This window comes from Camelus ferus, chromosome 27 (genome assembly GCF_009834535.1).
Source record: "Camelus ferus isolate YT-003-E chromosome 27, BCGSAC_Cfer_1.0, whole genome shotgun sequence".
Classification (NCBI taxonomy): domain Eukaryota; kingdom Metazoa; phylum Chordata; class Mammalia; order Artiodactyla; family Camelidae; genus Camelus; species Camelus ferus.
Window position 1 is genome coordinate 14,074,725 of NC_045722.1, and position 19,475 is coordinate 14,094,199.

The window sequence follows — 19,475 nt, forward strand, 5'->3', positions numbered from 1 at the left end:
TTACACATTTTAGGCAAAATGTGTAAAATTCACAAGGCAAGGATCAAAACACAGAAAAACACATCCACTTAATTATACACTATGGAATGGGGCTGGCCTGAGGTGGAAGGTCAAGGGAGAGTTCAAGTGCAAGTTAGATAAGCCATATGTTAGGTATGCTCTAAGAAGGGCTCATGAGCTGAGACTTCTAAGCCCTCTTATTGTGAGATGTTACGATTCCGCGGCAGTCTCGAGTCCTTTGGTAATGATGTGCTGTGACCTGGGGATTTTCCTTTCGGAAGAATGATGCTATGATTTCCAAATCCCTTTCAGCCAGAATTGTTTGGGTGAGCCAAGTAACCTACCAAGTGCCGTGGGCTCCATGATGAACGATGCTATATAAATAAAAAGGGTAATTTAGTCATAATAAATAACGGTAATGATGATGAATGGCAGTGTCACAGAGAAGAAGCTGGCCTGACATTAGGGAGCCCAAAGCAACCAGCTGTGAGCTAGAAATAATGTGTGTGCAGGCCAGGAGGATGTTCAGGGACCGAGACCACATTAACCTTTCAACCAAAGACCTGGATCAGCCTCTGATTCAGAGGTGCGAGCCTCTGAAATGGAAGAAACTACAGTATTTATCCCAGAGCTTGAATATTACCTTGGGCTTATAAGACCTTTACCCAGACAGGTCAACAGGGAGCTTCCTCTTCCAACAGGAGAGAAAACGGAGTAGGTCAGGGAAAGAGCCAGAATTCCAAACTAGAGTTATGACTCTGAACCCAGTGTTCTTTCCATTCTCTACCAGACTCCAGACAATTCAGTGGAATGTGTAACTCCAGAAAAGAGCCAACTTGGATGAGAAAATGTTGAAACGGGATCGTGTCCATCAAGATGGCTTGCATAGCTGTTTTCCATTCATTTAAGGCTAAGTAAGCTTGCTAGTAAAATCCTCAGCTCCTCAAACAGGGAGGGGTCATTCACAGATGCCCAGGAGCTGATCTCCAGAACCAAAGGAATGCGTGGTAGGGGGCCAGCTGAGTTCTGTTGGACCAGGAAAGAACACTGCTTTAGGGCTTCGTTCAACTTGAGATCTAAGAAGACTGATTGCTGCCAGAGGCCTGATTGATGTCATCTGCTGAAGGACTTGGCCTCCCACTCCACATATGAGCTTGAAGACCAACCAGTCACCATATGCAAAGAGCAAGGACCCAGCTCTCTGCCTACCCAAAACTTCCACCCAAAAAAACAAAAAACAAAGGAAGTCTGGGAGCTACAAAGCCAGGACTCTTGTAAGGAACACACCAATGCCTTCCTTACCTACTTATCTTCTTTTCCATTTTTTATCTATTAAAATTTTATTTTTACAGTCTTTAGCTTTGACTTGCTTGCATTTTGACATAACTTAAAATATTTCATCATTTGGAATTTGTTCTGATCTTCTTCCTATGTTTTATCATCTTTATATCTTTAACCTTTTAAACTTACCAGTATTTTTTTGAGCTTATCCTTTGAAGCTAATCTATTCTCAGCCATTTAACATTTATTTAGTATTTTTTCCTGAAAAAAATTACTATTTTGTATTTCTTAAAACATTTCCTTATTTACTTTAAGTCATTTTAACTTTATCTCTGAAATATTTGTTTTCTTTTTTTATTTCTTTATGATTCTCATTTTATCTCTTCTGTTTCACCTTTTCAATATTGCTCTACTTTCTCAGGTTTCTAAATGTGTGCTTTTGCCTCGTTAATACTAATACTTTAAATTGTAACTTCTTTTTCATTTTTAGCTTTTGAAATTAGTGTTCCTTTCAATTTTTCTGTTTATCTTGTATTCTGTTTTTTTTCCATTGGATACCAATGTCCAATCCTATAGTAAAAAGAATCATTTATTACCATCAGAAGGGGCTTTAGTCCTTTCCCACAGTTTGAGGCGGGTATTTGTGAACGTTAACCCTGACCCCCACCCACTGGGAGGTAGGTCAGAAGCACTACCCTAGCCTTCTCTTGTTTGGCCAACCATTTTTTCAATCATTCCATTTTTAGTCATTCCACAGCCATTTTTTCAACCATTTGAGCCATTCCATTTAGATAAAGTGACACTCGTATTATAGCTGTAACCGAAACTCAGTAAAATGCAACTGAGAATAAAGATTTATCTGCCATAAATATAAGTAAGCAAATAAAAGCATTGATCTTCACTTCAAGGAAATCTCAGTTTGAGCCTTGACTTTGCCACTAATTCTCCAAGTAACTTGGGGGAGTCTTTTGATTATCATGGACACCAGTTCCCTCCTTTTTAAAAGGAGAGTGTTAGATTAGATTATTTCTAAAGAGTCCTCTGTTATTAATTACCTGTGAGTCTTTCTATTCAAAGTCTCATAAGACTGACATCAGTATGAACGGAGAAGACGTTGTTATTTGTAGCAGGTACCAGAACCCAAGAGAATTTATTCCTGCCAGAGTACCAAGACCTCTCCAATCAAACCCTCTGGGCAAAACAACGATGTGCTACGATGGTAACATAAATGCAGGCTAGGTTGGGCCAAGTGCCAGACATACTTGCCATTGATGACACCATCTGGATTGAGCATGGGGATGATCTTGAAAATGAAGTTTTCCCTCAAGAGCCTAGCCACAGGGTCACTGCTGACCAGGAACTCCAAGGTCCCCTTCATCACCCAGCTGGCATTGCTCTCTCCTGGGTGAACTCGAGCAGTGAGCACCTGGTACGGGCGCTGCCCTGCAGAGAAAGAGACACAAGAAAATTAAGCCTAAATACACTTTCCATGTCCATCAAAATAATCTCCAGGAAGCCAGAATTACACCTGACTGGCAGGAAGTCTGAAATTGGTTGACTGTTTCTAATACATATCTAATGTGCATTTATCCATTTTCCATCTGCCTCTATGGTTTGCAAGCCTCAAGAGAGTATAAAGTTAAAGCTCAAGCCTGTTATCAAAAGCATAAGCACTTAGTGGCATAAAAAGAAGCCAAGAATCAGATATTAGCAAGGCCACCAAGGAGGCAATTTACTCTTCAGAGTCCAATAGCATGATGGTGGATGTCCCAGATCTAAAGCTGAATCTTATCTTTGTCATTTACCAGTCGTAAGATCTCAGCCAAATGACTTAATTTCTCCAAGGCTGCTTTCTCATCTGTAAAATGAGGACAATGATTCTGACCTTGCATGGTTGTTATAAAAAACAAAAGGACATAATTATAAAGCACTTGGCATATTGCTTTCCATTCAGTATGTATGTGTTATTTCCCTCCCTTCTCAATTATAAAGTCCATGGTTAGGATGGTCCCTCTCATTTCCCAGTAAAAATAGGAGTCAAGTGCAGAAACTGTATTGGGGACTTTGTGACGGACTTTATGACACTGAACCCAATCCTGGGGAGATTTCACACAAAAGGGAGGCACTAGGAAGCTCATTCTCAGTCTTGCAATACTTCCTTCCCTTTGCAAAAGAAATCAGGAAAACACTCTCTGCCAATCTCAGGGAGTGTATTGACATGAACAGATTTATCAAGAATTCATTCATGAAAGACTTATTCTTTCTTTGCTGATAGAAGACACATGAAGCATCGTAGTGTTAAGACCTATTCTGGGACCTCTTCTGGGCTCTGGTGGAAAATGTCTTTTGGTTGATTAGTGATGTCTATCCCTATACACTTGAGAATAAGGAGGGAACACGTGGTATCACACAAGCAATTCCCCAAGTCTGCTCTAACCCCTCGTTCCATTCTGTGTGGGTTTTTGACTCTCTTTTGCTTCTGTATCCTCAATTCCTTATTGCTGCGAAACCCACTCTACTGACGAGAACTAAACATTTGCAAACTAGAAATACCTTAGCCACTAAGCAGCCTAAGAGTTACACTAGTCATTTTGTTCCCAGTCATTCAAATCACTATGAGTTAAATACAGCTTTTCTTCTCTTAAACAGTACTCTTTCTGATGGAATAAACTGTGCCCCTAATTCTATACAAAGAAAGACAAAACTGAATTACTCTCAATAACAGTTAAAGAACAAGTAAGAAAATACAGAGAAACTTTTAATTACCAAATTATATTACTGTTATCATCAATTAAAACAAAACAAACCCTTATCTGTCAACAGCCAATGGGATGTAGGTTTAAGGGGCATATATCCATTCATTTTTACTCACTATGTGAGAGCAGGTTACTTTATATATATATATATATACTTTATATATATATATATATATATATATATGTAGATCTTTATATGTTGGGAACAATATTCAGCTATGTTTTTTCTTAAGCAGGTGTCTTGAACATATTCTAGGAACAGCAGGAGGCACTGGGTAGAAAAAAAGTTGAATCTATTACAGTCCTTATTCTGTAAGAGGCCAAAGCATTTGTCAGTAGTGACAAACACACAAGCAAATAATGACAAGTGAGCTAGTGTAGGTGTATATAAAGCACCAAAAATACATCCAATGGAGAGAGGGAAGGACATTTCCAGAAATGTGATGCTATTTAGACTGGGCCCTACAGAATAAGTGTCATCTAACTAGAGAGAGAAGGTGAGAAAGGGTCTTCTAGGCAAAGAACACACAAAGAACACAGAGGAATAAAAACTGGCACATTCAAGAATAAAGAAAAACGATGAATGGCAGAAGCACAGGACAGGAGGTGGTAGCTCATGAATTTAGGAAAGTAGGCTGGTGTCAAACTGGGAAGATCCCTACTTATACTTTGTTTAAGGATTTGGATTTCATTCTGTAGATCAGAGGTTCTCAACCACGTAGTCAGTATCTCACTGGTATGCTATGATCTGTGAGGAGATCTATGGCAGAATCACTGGTTACTAATAAAAGTGTAAATGTTTACTTGTTATACATACATATGTGTATATATATAACATATTTATAGTGTATATTTTATAAACATTATATATATATACATACATAGACATATACACACATATATACCTACACATATTACATAAAATGATGGTTTCCTGCCCAGTAGCCTTTCTCCCTTTCTTTCCTACTACCAGATCCCTGATTTGGCAGGGGGTGGGGGAATGCCTAGATGAAAACACCCAGTGTTGTGGATCCTCTTGTAGGCAGACGTGGCCATGTGACAGAGCTGTGGCCAATGAGATATAAATGGTAGCAGGGGATAAGTTTTTCTGGAAAACTGAGTAAAGAGCACAGTTTCACCTGGCAAATGCCTTATTGGTGTTTGTTTCTTATCCTTCCCCTTCTCTTCTTCGTTCCTTGAACACAGATATGATCCTTTCAGGTGAGAAAGCCAACTTGAGACTCAACGTCGCATGATAGGATGGTAGAAAGAGTCTGGGTTCTTGAAAAATTCCTGAAGTGGCTACCCTGCATCTTCACTAGCTTCTTCAGTGTTTCTGGATATTTGAGCCCAATAAATCACTAATTGGCTAGGTAAATGTAATCATATTTCTGCTACATCTCATTAAACTCTAGTCTGACTTACATGAATATAAGATCAGGTTTAAAGTCAATCTTATAATTTTATCCAGAACAGCATGCATCCAAGAGTGCTTTCTGGACTGGGGAGAAAAGAGTGAGAAAGTTGTAATGAAAATATTTTTTTATGTGTGTCCCAGAGAAAATAGTTAAGAAATAGAGAGCAAATGATGGCTTTTCAATAGGAGAAAGGCATGCCAAAGACTGTGCTTCAAAAAATAACTCTGACATTGTAGATAATACATTTGCTTATTCAGAGACAGAATAGCCTAGTGGAGTAGAGAACAACTCTTAGAGCCGTATTTCCAAAGTTCAAATTCCAGCCCCACCATTTCCTATCTGAGATGAATGATGTAAGTTTCTAAAGAAATTGAGTATTGGATTGGGTGTTCTGCATGTAAAACTAATGATTTGCTAACTGGAACTCACTAAATAAGCATCTTGGGCAGGACAGTGGGGGAGATACACAGTCAGCTAGCTGAGCACAGTTGAAGTTAGCTGAAGGTCAACTTTCCCACTATATCATTTGCTCACAATCACTTTTCACTCCTTCCAAAGCAAGCTGTATTGGCACACCAATAAAAACCTTCTGAGAAATAAAGAGGCTTGATGAATTTGTACCCAATCAGCTGCCTATTTTCAGTCCTATAATTCCATATCACTCTCTTTTTGGTTTTTGAACTGTGTTCATTTACAGCATATTGAACAACAACAGTAAATGCTCCCAGCCCAGCAAGAAGACATTTTTAAAAAAATAGCTTAAGCTCTTGTAAATTTTCAACACCAACTGAACATTCTCATTGTCTGGGCCAGTTGAGTCCCATTGCCTGATACTCAGTATAATGCTGTGCATTAGTCAATAAGCCAAATGCAGCCCTTGCAAAGAAATGTCAATGATATGCTTCTTCCCTATGGAGAGTCAGGTTGATAATCTGCTGTATTGTTAATTCACCACGAGACCTAGCAGGCTGTTCTGAGCTTCCTGAAGAAGCAATAGGGAAAACCTTGTTCTCACGAAGACATAAGCATAAGCAGCATTTTAGCCCTTGCTAGTTGATTTTTCCTCTCTTCCTCTCTGTGATTGAAGGCAATTTTGCAGTCGTCTTGGTGAGTTAAACTTATGGGACCATTCAGCTGCAGCAGCAAATGGTGCTCCAGAGAACCCATGATAGAGCACAGCTGGATGTAGCATGCAATGCCCATACTATGTGTTTTTTTTTATCATTGACAGTTTAAATTTTAATAACTCATCTCATCTCTGTTTAGGGTAGGGCCAAGAGTGTCAGGTATCTGCCTTTTTCTTTACTCTGCAATTTATAAAATCTATTCTGGAGGCCATCAAAATCTATGGAGGAGTCATGGTTGGCAATTTTCTAATTCGTAAAGCTACATATTGAATATATGTCAGTGGTAATGACATCTGTTAGAAACAAGTAGGGGGTTGTATCATGCCTGAGAGATATCAGACTCAAGGCCAGTGAAAAACTGAGTGAGAACTGAAGACATGTGATGATACACATGTGCACCCAACTATATAAACATCCATTCATTTATTACCTCTTTCTTTCTTTCAGCAATATATATTGGGCTCCTACTGATGCTCTGTAAGGTTCTGGAGATTCTAAAAGAAGTCATGATTTTTGTAGCCAGGGAACTAATAATAGTCTGGTGAGAAGGACAAGCACACAGATAATTATGATCCAATGTGATCAGGGACATTTGTCAAGACATTTCCAAAGCACAGTGGAAATACTCATTGTGACATTATTGACGGTAATGCGAGTAACTAGAAATGACTTGAATGTGCATCCACAGGAAATTAGTTAAGGAAATGATTCATAAAACAGAATACTATGCAATCATTAACAATGGCACATAGATTTCTTTCTGGTGACACTGGAAGATATCTGCTCCATAATGATGAGTGAAAAAAAATGTAGGAAAGAAGGTTGTATCATAATGGATGCCATTCGTGTGTAATTGCAGATACTCAAAGCTGTCTATACACAGAGACACATCTGTGAGGGGAGGCCATCTGGGTAAATTTCATGTCCTTTTTATCCCAATCTAGAATGTTCGTCTCTTCAGAAAATCATAATCATATGTCAATTTTCATAAAGGGAAAATATGCTCCAATAGTAGTCAACCACAAAAGAGAAAGAGAAAATAAATGAATGTTCACAGAAGAGGTGACATTGGCTCTGGTTCGTCCAGTTTGAGTGAGAGTTTGCCAGATGAAGAAGAGAAAGGAGGGAGGTGATGGAAAGGGGCTAAGTAGGCGTCTTTGCAAAATAATGAGGTCACAGAGCACAAGTGTGTGAAGAAGAGGGATGTGAATTTATGTGCCTGAAGCACTAGCTATATGGTGGGAAGAAGCAGGGAGATGCTATGAAGCTAAGTCTGTGCCTGTTTCTCTTACACAGACCTTTTAGCCCACGCTAAGCAGTTTGGAAACAATCCTAGAAGCTGCGGAAGGAAGCACCATGGAAGATCCTTCTGCAAGGGTGTGATCAGATGGGAGTTCTTGCTGGAGCTGAAGACCGTAGGAGAAATGGCCAAAAGAGCAGGCTGTGATTTCAAGGTCAAGGTCAAGGTCAAGACTTGCTGAGTGAAGGAAGTCAGACAGAGAAAGAAAAATACCATATGTTATCACTTATAAGTGGAGTCTAAAAAAATGACATGAATAAACTTACTTACAAAACAGAAAGAGACTCACAGACATAGAAACCAAACTTATGGTTACCAGCGGGGAAAGGGGAAGGGAGGGATAAATTGGGAGTCCAGGATTGGCTGATGCAAACTACTATGTACAGAATAGATAAATAACAAGGTCCTACTGTACAGCACAGGGAACTATATTCAATTGCTGGTAGTAACCTGTAATGAAAAAGAATATATATACATATATATATACACACACATATATGTATGTGTGTGTGTGTGTGTGTGTGTATGACTGATTCACTACACTACACATTCAGAAACTAATACAACATTGTAAATCAACTACATTTCAACTTAAAAAAAGTTTAATGTTGAAAAAAAAAAAAGTCAAGTCAGCCAACTAGACCTTAACACTGAAAGAGAATGGATAAAAATGACCAAACTGAAGGGCAAGAGGTTGAGGAAAGAGACCAGGAAACAGAAATGGAAAAGAAAATGCCAGTGAAAGAAGATTCTGAGAAAGAGAAAATTTGCAAAGAGGTGTGGTGGGAACAATTTTATCCATTATATAATACACATCATATTAATGTTTCCCATCAAAAGTAGCACGCTATGAACGTTTTCTGCACTGTGTGTTTTTCATTTACTAATACATTTTGGAGGTCTTTCCACATCGATATATAAAGATTCTTGCATCTCTCTTTTTTAATTAGCTGTATTTATGGTATAATTCACACACGCAATAAATTTAACCAATTTTAATTTTACACTTTAGTGAATTTTGACAAATGCTGTAAAACCACTACAATCATGCTATAGAATATTATTATCACAGAAATCCCCCTCCTTCACCTTTGCAGGCAATCATCTCACCACACCACAACTCTCTGCCAACCACAAATCTACTTTTCGTCTCTAAAGGGTTGTCTTCTCTGGAATGTCATAATAATTGATTCATACAGCATGTCTTTCTGCCTGGCTTCTTTCTCTTAGCATAATGCTTTTGAGAGTCATCCATGTTGTTGCCTATAGCAATAATTTGTTCCTTTTAGCCGCTGACGTATATTCCAGTGTACCACACAGCAATGGATACGCCACAATTTGCTTGTCCCCTCACCTGTTGATAAGCGTTTGTGTTATTTCCAGTTTAGGACCATTGGCCCCAGTGTGTGATGGAATTTTATGAATGTTACCCATGTGTTTAAAAGAATGCTGTTGAGTGCGATGTTCCATATACACCAATTAGATCAGATCTGTTAGTTAAATTGTTCATATTTTCTATATTCTTCCTTGATATTATGTCTCCTTATACTGTGAGTTACAAAAAGAGGTAAAAGTCTCCAAAGATGATTTTAGATCTCCCTATTTCTCCTTATATTGTCAATTATTTCTTTATTTTAAAGCTATGCTTTAACTGAAGACACATTTACCATCATTACGTTGTTCTAACTGGACAGGTTACTGATAAAAGGTATGTCTCTGTTTCTGCTAACGCATTTCTCCTTAGCTTCTCCTCTGTCTCTCTTAATGTTAGATTCCTTTTGATTAGTATTTACAATATGTATCATTTCTCATCCCTTTCCTTTCAACCTTTCCATCACTTCTCAGTAGATATCTATTCCTTGGAAGTATCATATAGTTGAATATTGCATTTTACTCAGCCTAGCAATCTTTTATTTCTTTTAAATGGAACATTTAGTCAATTTGCATTTGCAACTAATGATAAATGTGGGTTTAAAGCTATCATTGTATTGTTTGCTCTCCATTCATCTTAACTTTTATAGAATCTATTTTCTTTCCTATCTGGTGTTCCTTTGGACTGATTGGGTATTTTTTTTCCTGGTCCTTTTTCCTGCTCTATTAGTTTGGCAGTTATACATCCTTTTATTCTTCTTTAATTAGTTACTTGAGAGATTACAGTAAGCACTTTTGACTTACCATCATGCAATATAACCTACCATGTTTTAATTCCCACTATAAATCTTAAAACTCACAAAACATTTGTTTTTTGTTTGTTTGTTTACCATTTTTTTAAATTGAGTTATAGTCAGTTTACAATGTTGTGTCAATTTCCGCGTAGAGCACAATTTATTGTGTTATAAAGTCAATGTTGATTTAAATTAAATTAAATTGTATATTTACCCTTTTAATTATTCTTCATCCCTTACTGCACCTACAAGCGTCTATCAAGTTTCATTTTCCTTGTGCCTAAAGAATCGCCCTTCAGTATTTCCTGTGACATGGGTCTGGCTGTCAGTGAACACTCTCCCTTTCTGTGTCTTCTTCATTTGTCTGAAAATGAATTCATCCCATCATCAGGTTTGAAAAATATCTTTGCTGCATATTGGATCATATCACTCCTGGTACTGACCTCTCTGTTTTCCATTTCTTTTGCATGTTCCTTCCACACAGATTCTGCAAGAACTTGGCTACCTTTAACACCCCTTACAAGTACTTAGAACTCTGTCTCCTCATTTTGCAGAAATAGGAATATGTGTTTTCTATTATACATGTTCTTTTTACACGGTTTCCAAAAGAAGGGAGAATTTTTTTACTGGAATTTCCAAGTTCCTGAGATTTCTTATACTCTTTTTTTTTTTTTTAACTTTTCTGTTGATTAGATCGAAATTTCCAGGTAGACAGTCCTAACATTTGCAAAAACAATGAAACATTTTTCTCCAAAGGTTATATCGCTTATTTTTCATACATTTCTGATTTCTTAGAATTTCTGCAATAATGTGAAATATTATCAGTTGTGGTAACATTTAAATCGATTCAATGTTATCACAACTGGTGGATCTCTGACAGACTAACCAATCATTCAGGCCAGCTTTGTTACAACGTGTGAGATTATATGTAAACAGATTCATGACATTTCTAGCACAACTTGTAGCTGAGAAGATTCGTTCACCTTCATTATCCCTTCAGTTCTCAGAGTAAAAGGTGAAGTAAGCAAGACAAGGATTATTCTCTTCTCACTCAGAACGCTAGGAAGGAGAGAAGGCATGAGAAAAAAAATTCGGTGTTCTGAATCAAAATCCAGTGTTCTTTCCATTTGACGGTGTGTTATTCTGTGTGTATACTTCAGAGGAAAGCCGAAATGAATCCTCCTGAGATAAAACATGATGATATATCGAGGGGCAAACGAGCACCATGTAAATTTTGCATCAGGCAAGCTGGGTTTGAGGCCCAATTCTGCCTCATACTAATTGAATGGATTTGGGGAAATTAAACTCTTTTGAAATCTCAGTTCCTGACCTGTAAAATAAGGCTCTCTCAGATCTTCACAGCACTAAATTCAATGATTATCAATGGCCATGTGAAATGTGGTAGATAAAAATAAAACTTTTTAGCCAGTAGTTTCAATTCCGTTTGATTCTATTATATTCTTCTGTATTCTTTTCATAGAGCTCCTAACAAGAAGCAAAATTACATGCAGCTTCATTTCTTTTTTTTTTTTTTCTTTTCTCTTTTTCCAATATTCAGATGCAAGTGCTAATGAGAAGCGAAGTCAAAAGTCAGGTAGCAGCAGAAGGAAACAGTGCAGGTGATCACTGCTAATAGCTTCTGAACAGTCAAGCATGGGCCAGAGCTCTCCTGCTGCGGCTGACCACTGGGGCACAATTCCTTCCCAGACGGGCAGGGTCTTCTGAACACATGCCCTCTTTTATAAACTCTGAAGCTATGATCTTTCTGGCCCATATGCCCCGAGAATAAGAAACTGACCAGCTTGCAGTGTCCAAACTATTTCCACTTGGGGTTGCTCCAAATGGGAAGGTAAAATCCTCAGTTCACCCTAAATGCCTCATGTTCACCCCCACCCTATTCCAGGGGCAAGAAGTGGCCTCAGATCTTGCCCCCGCTCTGCCTTTTCTCAAAGCCTGAGGAATGACCTCTGTACCCCCAGATGAGTGACATACAGCCTGAGAAGCTCTGACTTCTTTCTGTGAAGAGATTTCTTCCTTTTCTCCAGAGGTATAGGGGCTCTTGCACTGACAGAGGGAGGAGAGAGGATGCTCATGGTCCCCGCTTGCCTTGCTGAGGATTCCTGGGGGCAGCAGGGAGACGGCCATGGAGCAAAGGCTGACCTCAGGCCCTGAGTGGCTGATGAGCTACAGAAATTGACTGGAAGACCATGATCTTGTCACGGCGGCACAGGAATCGTTTTCTTAGCTCTTTTAAACTTCTTCACAAAGAAATACACACAGCAGGGAAGAAAAGTTCAAAGTAAAATGTCCAGGACCAGCAAAGTCCCGCCCTCTCTAATTCCTCCTCTCTCTCTCCATCATGCATCCCTCTTGCTTCTTCACCGCACACATCCAACCTCTTCCTCACCATCTGGTCCAGCCACATGGCATCCCAAGAGATCCAAAACCAAACAGAAAAATCCCGAATCTGACTGCATCCCCTTTCACATGATAAACTCCAGTAGAATCTACACTTCTTACAGAGTTCTCACTGCACGTTCCACCAGCCGGCCTCGGTCAGACTGTCTGGTCTCAGTTCCCAAATAGTCTACTGTTCCCAAAACACAGCCTGTCCTTTCCCCTCCATGGCTCTGTGCTGTTGCCCACGCCCTTCCCTCTATGTAGAAGTCCTTCCCTGCTTCTCTGCCTGGCAAATTCTCATTGCCTTCACCCTGAAGCTTTTCTCAACCCCTCCCCTTGCCCCAGGAAGAAACAGTCCCCATCTCTTAAGTTCTATGACACGTGTGGGTTTCTGGCATTATCCTGATGTACACCATCCATGCATCTGTAAATAACTCTCCAAGGAACCTTCTCATCCACTTTCTTGTTTGGTATCTTCCACTGTCCTGCCTGCTCCCTGTACCTTATTTCTCTGTTCCTAAAGCTGTGTACGTTGGGGGTTTTTGGGAAATGTTTGCTGAGTAGATGGGTGTAATTAGCTCCTGTAAATTAACAGCTCCATGCCCAGTTGTGTCACAACAAACAAATTCACTATTTGTTTTTTTCAAAATCCACTCACTCACTTGTTCATTCATTCAACAAGTATTTACTGAGCTCTTAAGATGCATCGGGCACTGTAAGAGGGACTGGAGCTATCACAGTGGAAGAGTCAAAGTCCCACCATCAGGGGCTTGCCTCCCAGTGCAGAAGGCAAACAATAGCATCATGGAAGTACCACGAAGGAAAATAACGCCGAGGGAAGTGACAGAGAATTCAGAGGCAGGGTGGAGCTCATCATCTTGGGAAAGATGCTGAAGACAGGGCTTTTCGAGGAGTTGACATCTAAGCAGAGACCTCCGTGCACTGAGGACATTTAGCCAGTTGAAGACATAAAGTTGTGTAGGGCTGGAGCAGAGGGTGTGATGTGGACCAGACCAGATTCAGTGAGTCTTACAGAGAAAGACTGGGTTGTGATGGGAAATCATGGAGGTTTCAGCAGGGCAGCACCATGACCTAATTTGGACTTTTGCTCCATTTCAGATAATTTCCCATGTCACAGTCAGAATAATGTTTTCAAAGTCTAGACAGGGAGGCCAGTCAGCTTCCTCACGTATGATAATAGCACATTGTTCTGTGTTTCTGACACCAAAACAACCACGTTAAACTATTTGCCCTCAACAGTGGTCACCCATCAGATTTTTTTCACTTTACATGAGTAAGTGAATAAGTGAAAAATTGTATCCATGACGTGGTTGACAAGATTATGCGCCCGTTCATTTATTCAGCACTTACTGAGTATCTTCTGTGTGCCAAGGACACATCAAATACGGAGAGTAACCAAGGAGTTTTAGGCAGAGTCCCTGTCCTCAAGGAACTCCCAGTTTCCCCATGGAAAGTAGGTAAATTGAGAATGAAAGAATTTTGGCCCTTTAGAAGCTTCTCTCATCTAGAGCGGTGTTTCTCAAACTGTGCTGTGCATGTGACGCCTCCAGGGACCTTGTGAAAATGCAGATTCCATTTCAGTGACTCTGAGGGGAGCCTGACACCCTGCATTTCTACCCATTTCCCAAGTGATGCCAAGATTGCTCATCAAAGGTCACCCTCTGAGCAGCAAAGCTTTCCCTGTCCCGCAGAAATAGAATGCAAGGCACAGAAATATTATGCAAAATGTATTTTTTTCTAATAGTCACATTTTTTAATTTAAAAAATGAAATTAGTTTTCATGTTAAGTTGTATGTAGCCCAAGAGATTCAAAATATTACCATTTCAGTAAGTAATCAATACAAAAAAAATGCTTGGTGAGATATTTTACATTTTTTTTTACTAAGTTAACAGAAGTCTCTTTCAGGACATCTCAGTTCGGACTACTCTCTTTTAATTGCTCAGTGGTCCCATGTGACTCGTGAATACTAAATTGAAAAATACAGCCTTGACCCTCTTCTAACTCTCTAACTGCAACCCTTTACCGTATTTAATGGTTAGTTATTATACCCCAATGAAACATAGTTGAGACATTAGAAAATGAATAAAAGAAGAAGGCCCCCCCACACACACAAAGAAAACATCGTTTTACTGTCTTCTTTCTCATGAAACCATCCAATTTTGCAGTATCACAAACTCGTATTTCTTTGCAAAGGGCGATCTCGCCTTCTTATTTTGTGCCTTTCTATCCCTGACTAAGAGAGAGTGGGCTTGGATAATGGGTATAAATGAAGAGAAAATCAGGAAATCTATTCCTGGGCACTTCTCAGATCACCAAGAGGAAGTAGTGTAATCGAGGCGGAGGTAACAGTTTTTAGACGCTGCATAAACATATGAATTCATCTGCATCTCCTCATCTGCGTCAAACTGCATGAACTTCTCTGGAGATTTTGTTATATTGTAATATGCTGGAAACAAAAAGAATGTATCTGTGCTATAATGATACATAATATAGACAGTATTATAATACAGCATTTGGATTGGGTTTTAGGAATTTACTACACATCAGGAAAACTGCAGACAGATGCTGCTGCACCTCCTCTGACCCCCCACCAACCCATCAGCTTATCTCAGGGATGCTTTGCAATTGTGCCTGGGATCCGCTGGCTCACTGGTACCCCAGGGCACTAGCTCCTTTGCCCCTGGCCTCCCTAGTAGAATTAATTCTGCCCACAGGAGCATGAACTAATTCCCTCAAGCTCTAAAAGGTCCCAGGAGGGCATTGTCACCTGCAGACCACCTAGAGAGGGGCCAAATCACTACCAGCTATTTCTGAAAGCATGTCTTGTAAAGACACAGCCAAGGCTTAAGCAATCTCCTGTCGGAGCTCCTGGCCTGAGCACTATCACGACAAAGTCCGGCATCACACTAACCTGGAGAAGCATCAAGCACCAAAATGAGTTGGTAAGGAGACCTTTGCATGCTCCACCCCAGCACATCCCGCGTTGTTACGCTATGTTACGTTTCACCAGGTTTAGGCGTCGTATAAAGCACAGAAAGATACAGATACGAATCTCGAAGAGAAAGATTAAAGAGCTATCGGCTTTGCTCAGAAAACTTTGAAATATCCTAGTGGGTAATTCTGCTCCCAGATCACATCCAGCGGGTCTCTCTGGCTTTGCTCTTTCCTATATTATTTGCCTGAAAGTATGTGAACGAGAAAAAAAGTTCAAATTCCCTGAGGGCACAGGCTCTGGGTTCTAAAGACAGAGTTTCCTCCAGAAGCAAAGTGCTGGCCATCGTGTTACAGTGGGCTACTGGGCAGCCTTACTGCAGAGTATCATCAGGCATAGCCGGGAAGAAGGGAAGGAAAGTGATGAGACGAGCAAGGGGAAAATGTGACTTCCTGTGAAATGGACATTTTTAAATAGGCAACTATGATGATTCCCGTTTAAAATCATACATTCCTAACTGAAAGCACGCTCTCTTCACTGCAGGACCTTGCAGGAACCTCAGACTTCCCCCAAACCCTTTCCAGTTCCAGCTATTTAAGACAGCAGAAAAACCACTGAGTGAACACCACACGATGCAAAAATTACAGGCCTGAGTCATAAGGACCAATAAGGCAGGCGGAGAAAATTTAAGAGTCTTAAGCCCAAAACATATGTCATCACCCGACACCTGAGCAGCGCAGTTTAAAACTGAAATCGTGCCAGGAAATTTCAATAGCTGCGTTACTTGCAGTGAGATGTGGAAACTTTTACTCTTACAAGGGTCGGTGTGGTAGAGGCTGTTTCAGGAACCCGGAGGTGTTTAAGGAAAGGGGGGAGGTTGGCGATAGGAAAAGTAACCTTGCTGCTTAGCTACTCCACACATAGAACCCAGGGCTGTTCCGGGTGCACGTTGGCTGGAATAGAGCAATTACATTTTATTTTATTTTTTGATTATATTTTAAAATTAAGACTTAGCTGCTGATTTACGGTAAGAGATGAAAGGAGGGAGCGAGAGAAGAAACAAGAGAAGAAGAAAGAGAAAGAGGGTGATTATTGCCGCCGTTCCAATCCAAGCAACAACAGTGGTGACCTGCCAGCTCCTCACTTACATAACCTGACAAGGGTATTATGGTTTCCCAGTTGCTTGGCAACCTGCCTTTTATGTTTAAGCCATTTAAATGTATTCACCTTCTGAATTAGGTATATTCATAGATGACTGGGCAACAAGAAAGAGTCCCCGGCAGGCCAAGAGCTCCTAGGATGTGTGGAATCAACAGAGTAATGTGGGGAGTGGGTCCGGTCAGAGAGCCTCCCAGAGAGCATTAGTGACACATTTAGGCCTGAATAACGAGAAATTGAGATCAGCCTACAAAACCTCTTGCTGTTTCCCAACTGGGTTTCTATCAGGATCAAAGACTTATTTCTGGCCCCTTTTTTTGGTGTTTTCTTCTACCTTTCTGACACCCTCCTGCTGGTTCTTGTGGCCTGGGCAGCAGCTGCCTGAGGCAACCACACACACACAGTTCCTGCACAAGAGCCTTTAAGCTCAGCTGTCCCCTGTGCTGTGATGCCCTGTGTGGCCTGACGTGGTGAAGACACAGGGCATCACTGTCCCTCCAGTCAACTCAACTGGAAACCAGGCGGTGTCACCAGACACCCACATCGCCCAGAGTTACCCCACATGTAGAGAGTTACCAAGTCCTGCCATTTCTGCCTTCAAAACACCTTTTGGGGGTATTCTCCATCCTCCCCATCCCTGTTCATTCAAAATATTCAATGCCCCCTCCCCATTGCCCTTAGGATAAAATTAAGACTTCTTCAACAACAAAGATTTACTGTACAGCGCAGGGAACAATATTCAGTATCTTTTAATAACCTACAATGGAAAAGAATTGAAAAAAAGAAAATATAGGTACACACACACACACATATATATATGTATAACCAAATCACTTTGCTGTACACCTGAAACTTACTACAGTATTATAAATCAACCACACTTCAAATAAATAAAGAGCCAAACTAAAATATATATATAGATATTGAGACTTCGTATTAGGGCCCAGGGTCTTTCATGTTGGGCCTTCCCAGTGGAGGGACGCTGATCCCATGCCGCACCTGCACTGGCACCCCGCGCACACCCACAGAGCACAATGCGTGGCCTCCTGGCTCAGTAGGCTCTATGCTGCACCATCACTTTGCCCAGGCTCTGTCTGCTAATGGAATGCCCTCTCTCACCCTCTCCCCTCGACCAGCTCCACTGGACTTCAAGTTCAGCTCAAGTATCACTCATCTCAGGATAACTCCCTTCTTACCTCCTTTAGAGCGTGAATTAAACACTCCAGAGCCTGAGCTCCCCTGCCATCTGGCTCAGATTTCTACCTGTGCATGGATCCTTTGAGTCCACCCTGCCTCACCCTTCTTGCTTTTCTTCTCAGTTTCTAGGTGGAACACACTTCAAGGCATTGTGGACATGCAGAATCCTTAATTGTGGCCCCCACCACAGAGCCTGGAGTGGACAGGCTTTGTATAACTCAGAAAAAGTGTCTGAGGCCTGAAACAATGAATGTATGGACAAGAAATTATTAAATGGAAATAAATGTTTAATTGCCCCCAAAGTAGAATAGTATGTCAACTTCATTAATGGTTAAATTTACTATTCATAAAAACTTTATTAGCTTTGAAAATAATTGGTAGGTAAGATTTCTGCACTTCGCAGGAATTCCCGATTACACGCAATGATAGCGAAAAAGTCACAGCCAACCATAAGTTATCACCCATAGGCAAATAATTGCAAAAGTAAACGTGAATTATTTCAGAGTCAATTAAAAGAAAAGATAATGTGGGATTTGAAGACATTTTTATTATGTTTATATGATATAATTATGATGAGGCCCCAAACTCTGAAAGGGCCTCAGGCCTAAAAAGATCTTTAAACAGCCCTGAGTATGTCTATTTTATTTAATTTTGTTTCCCCAGAAAGTAGGAATCAGCACAGTGACTTGGACGCACACACGCACGTGTGCATGTGTTCACACCCGTACTTTATAAAAATATGGATTAGAAGAACAAAGCGTAGTGAGAAGGCCACCACCCTGCCTGAGAATCATGCAAGCACTAAAAGCAAGAATTTTTAAAGTTCTTCTGCACATCCTTTGAGATATGGCTTCCAAGTAGAATCATATAAGGACAGTAGCCTTAAAAGGGATCGGTCTGAAAGCCAAGGCTTATAAAATAGATTACTAAACCACACAGATGCATGGATGGCCTTGTAAATTAAGAGGAAGGTTAAAGAAATACTTTCGGGGTTTAGAGACAGAAAGACAGACAAATACTCAAAGAAACAGAGATAAAGGTACAGACAGGTGGATAGGAGGGAGAGAGGGGAACTGTGTGCCCACAATATAAAGATTCCATCATGTGAGAGTCTTTGCTTATCAGTTATTTCTGAGCGGTCTATAGATTTAAAGTTCCCCCGAAAGCCATTTAATATGAGCCAAACGACATCCCACTAGCTCTTTGCTTTAAAACAATCCCCTAGGCCATGCCAGGGAATTGTGTCAGAGGTGGGCCCTGCAGATTGCATGGAAATGGATATTTTAAAAATCAAGTCGTCATTTAAATTTACTTGGAGAGCTCTCGATTTTGAAGCCCCCTGCTATGAATTTTTCTGAAAAGTTAGAATTCCTGCAGTTATTTTTTGAAATAAGTTACACGGATAAGCTTGCACTCCTGTAAGCACTTGAAGACAGCCCTGAGCCTCTGTGGATCTGGGCTGATAAACTCTGCTCCCTTATGTCCTGAGTCAGCTAGGGCTCTGACCTCAGACGTGGATTAGCATTCCCAGCTTTGCATGCTCTTCATGGGTAGTCACTCAAGTTCTCTGAGGCCTTATTTGCAGAACTAGGGGGAGAAAACAGTCCTGCATGATGGAAGTGTTAAGTAACCTCACTGTGGCAGTCATTTTGCAACACGTATTAAGTCATCACGTACATCTTAAACTTACACAATGTTATATGTCAATTATACCTCGAT

At 40.3% G+C, this 19,475-nt stretch overlaps 1 protein-coding gene across 8 annotated transcripts in view; it reads right to left on the bottom strand.

Moving 5' to 3' along the window:
* AGBL1 (ATP/GTP binding protein like 1) overlaps window positions 1-19,475 on the bottom strand; it is a 702,585-nt gene that overhangs the window by 473,474 nt on the left and 209,636 nt on the right. For all 8 annotated transcript variants that reach the window (XR_004315706.1, XR_004315705.1, XM_032469254.1 and 5 more), the window contains exon 18: window positions 2,544-2,724. Coding sequence is in view for 6 of the 8 variants with exons in the window: in XM_032469254.1 (XP_032325145.1) it covers window positions 2,544-2,724 (181 nt within the window). In the remaining 2 variants the exon portion in view is untranslated. The remainder of the gene's footprint in view (window positions 1-2,543; window positions 2,725-19,475) is intronic.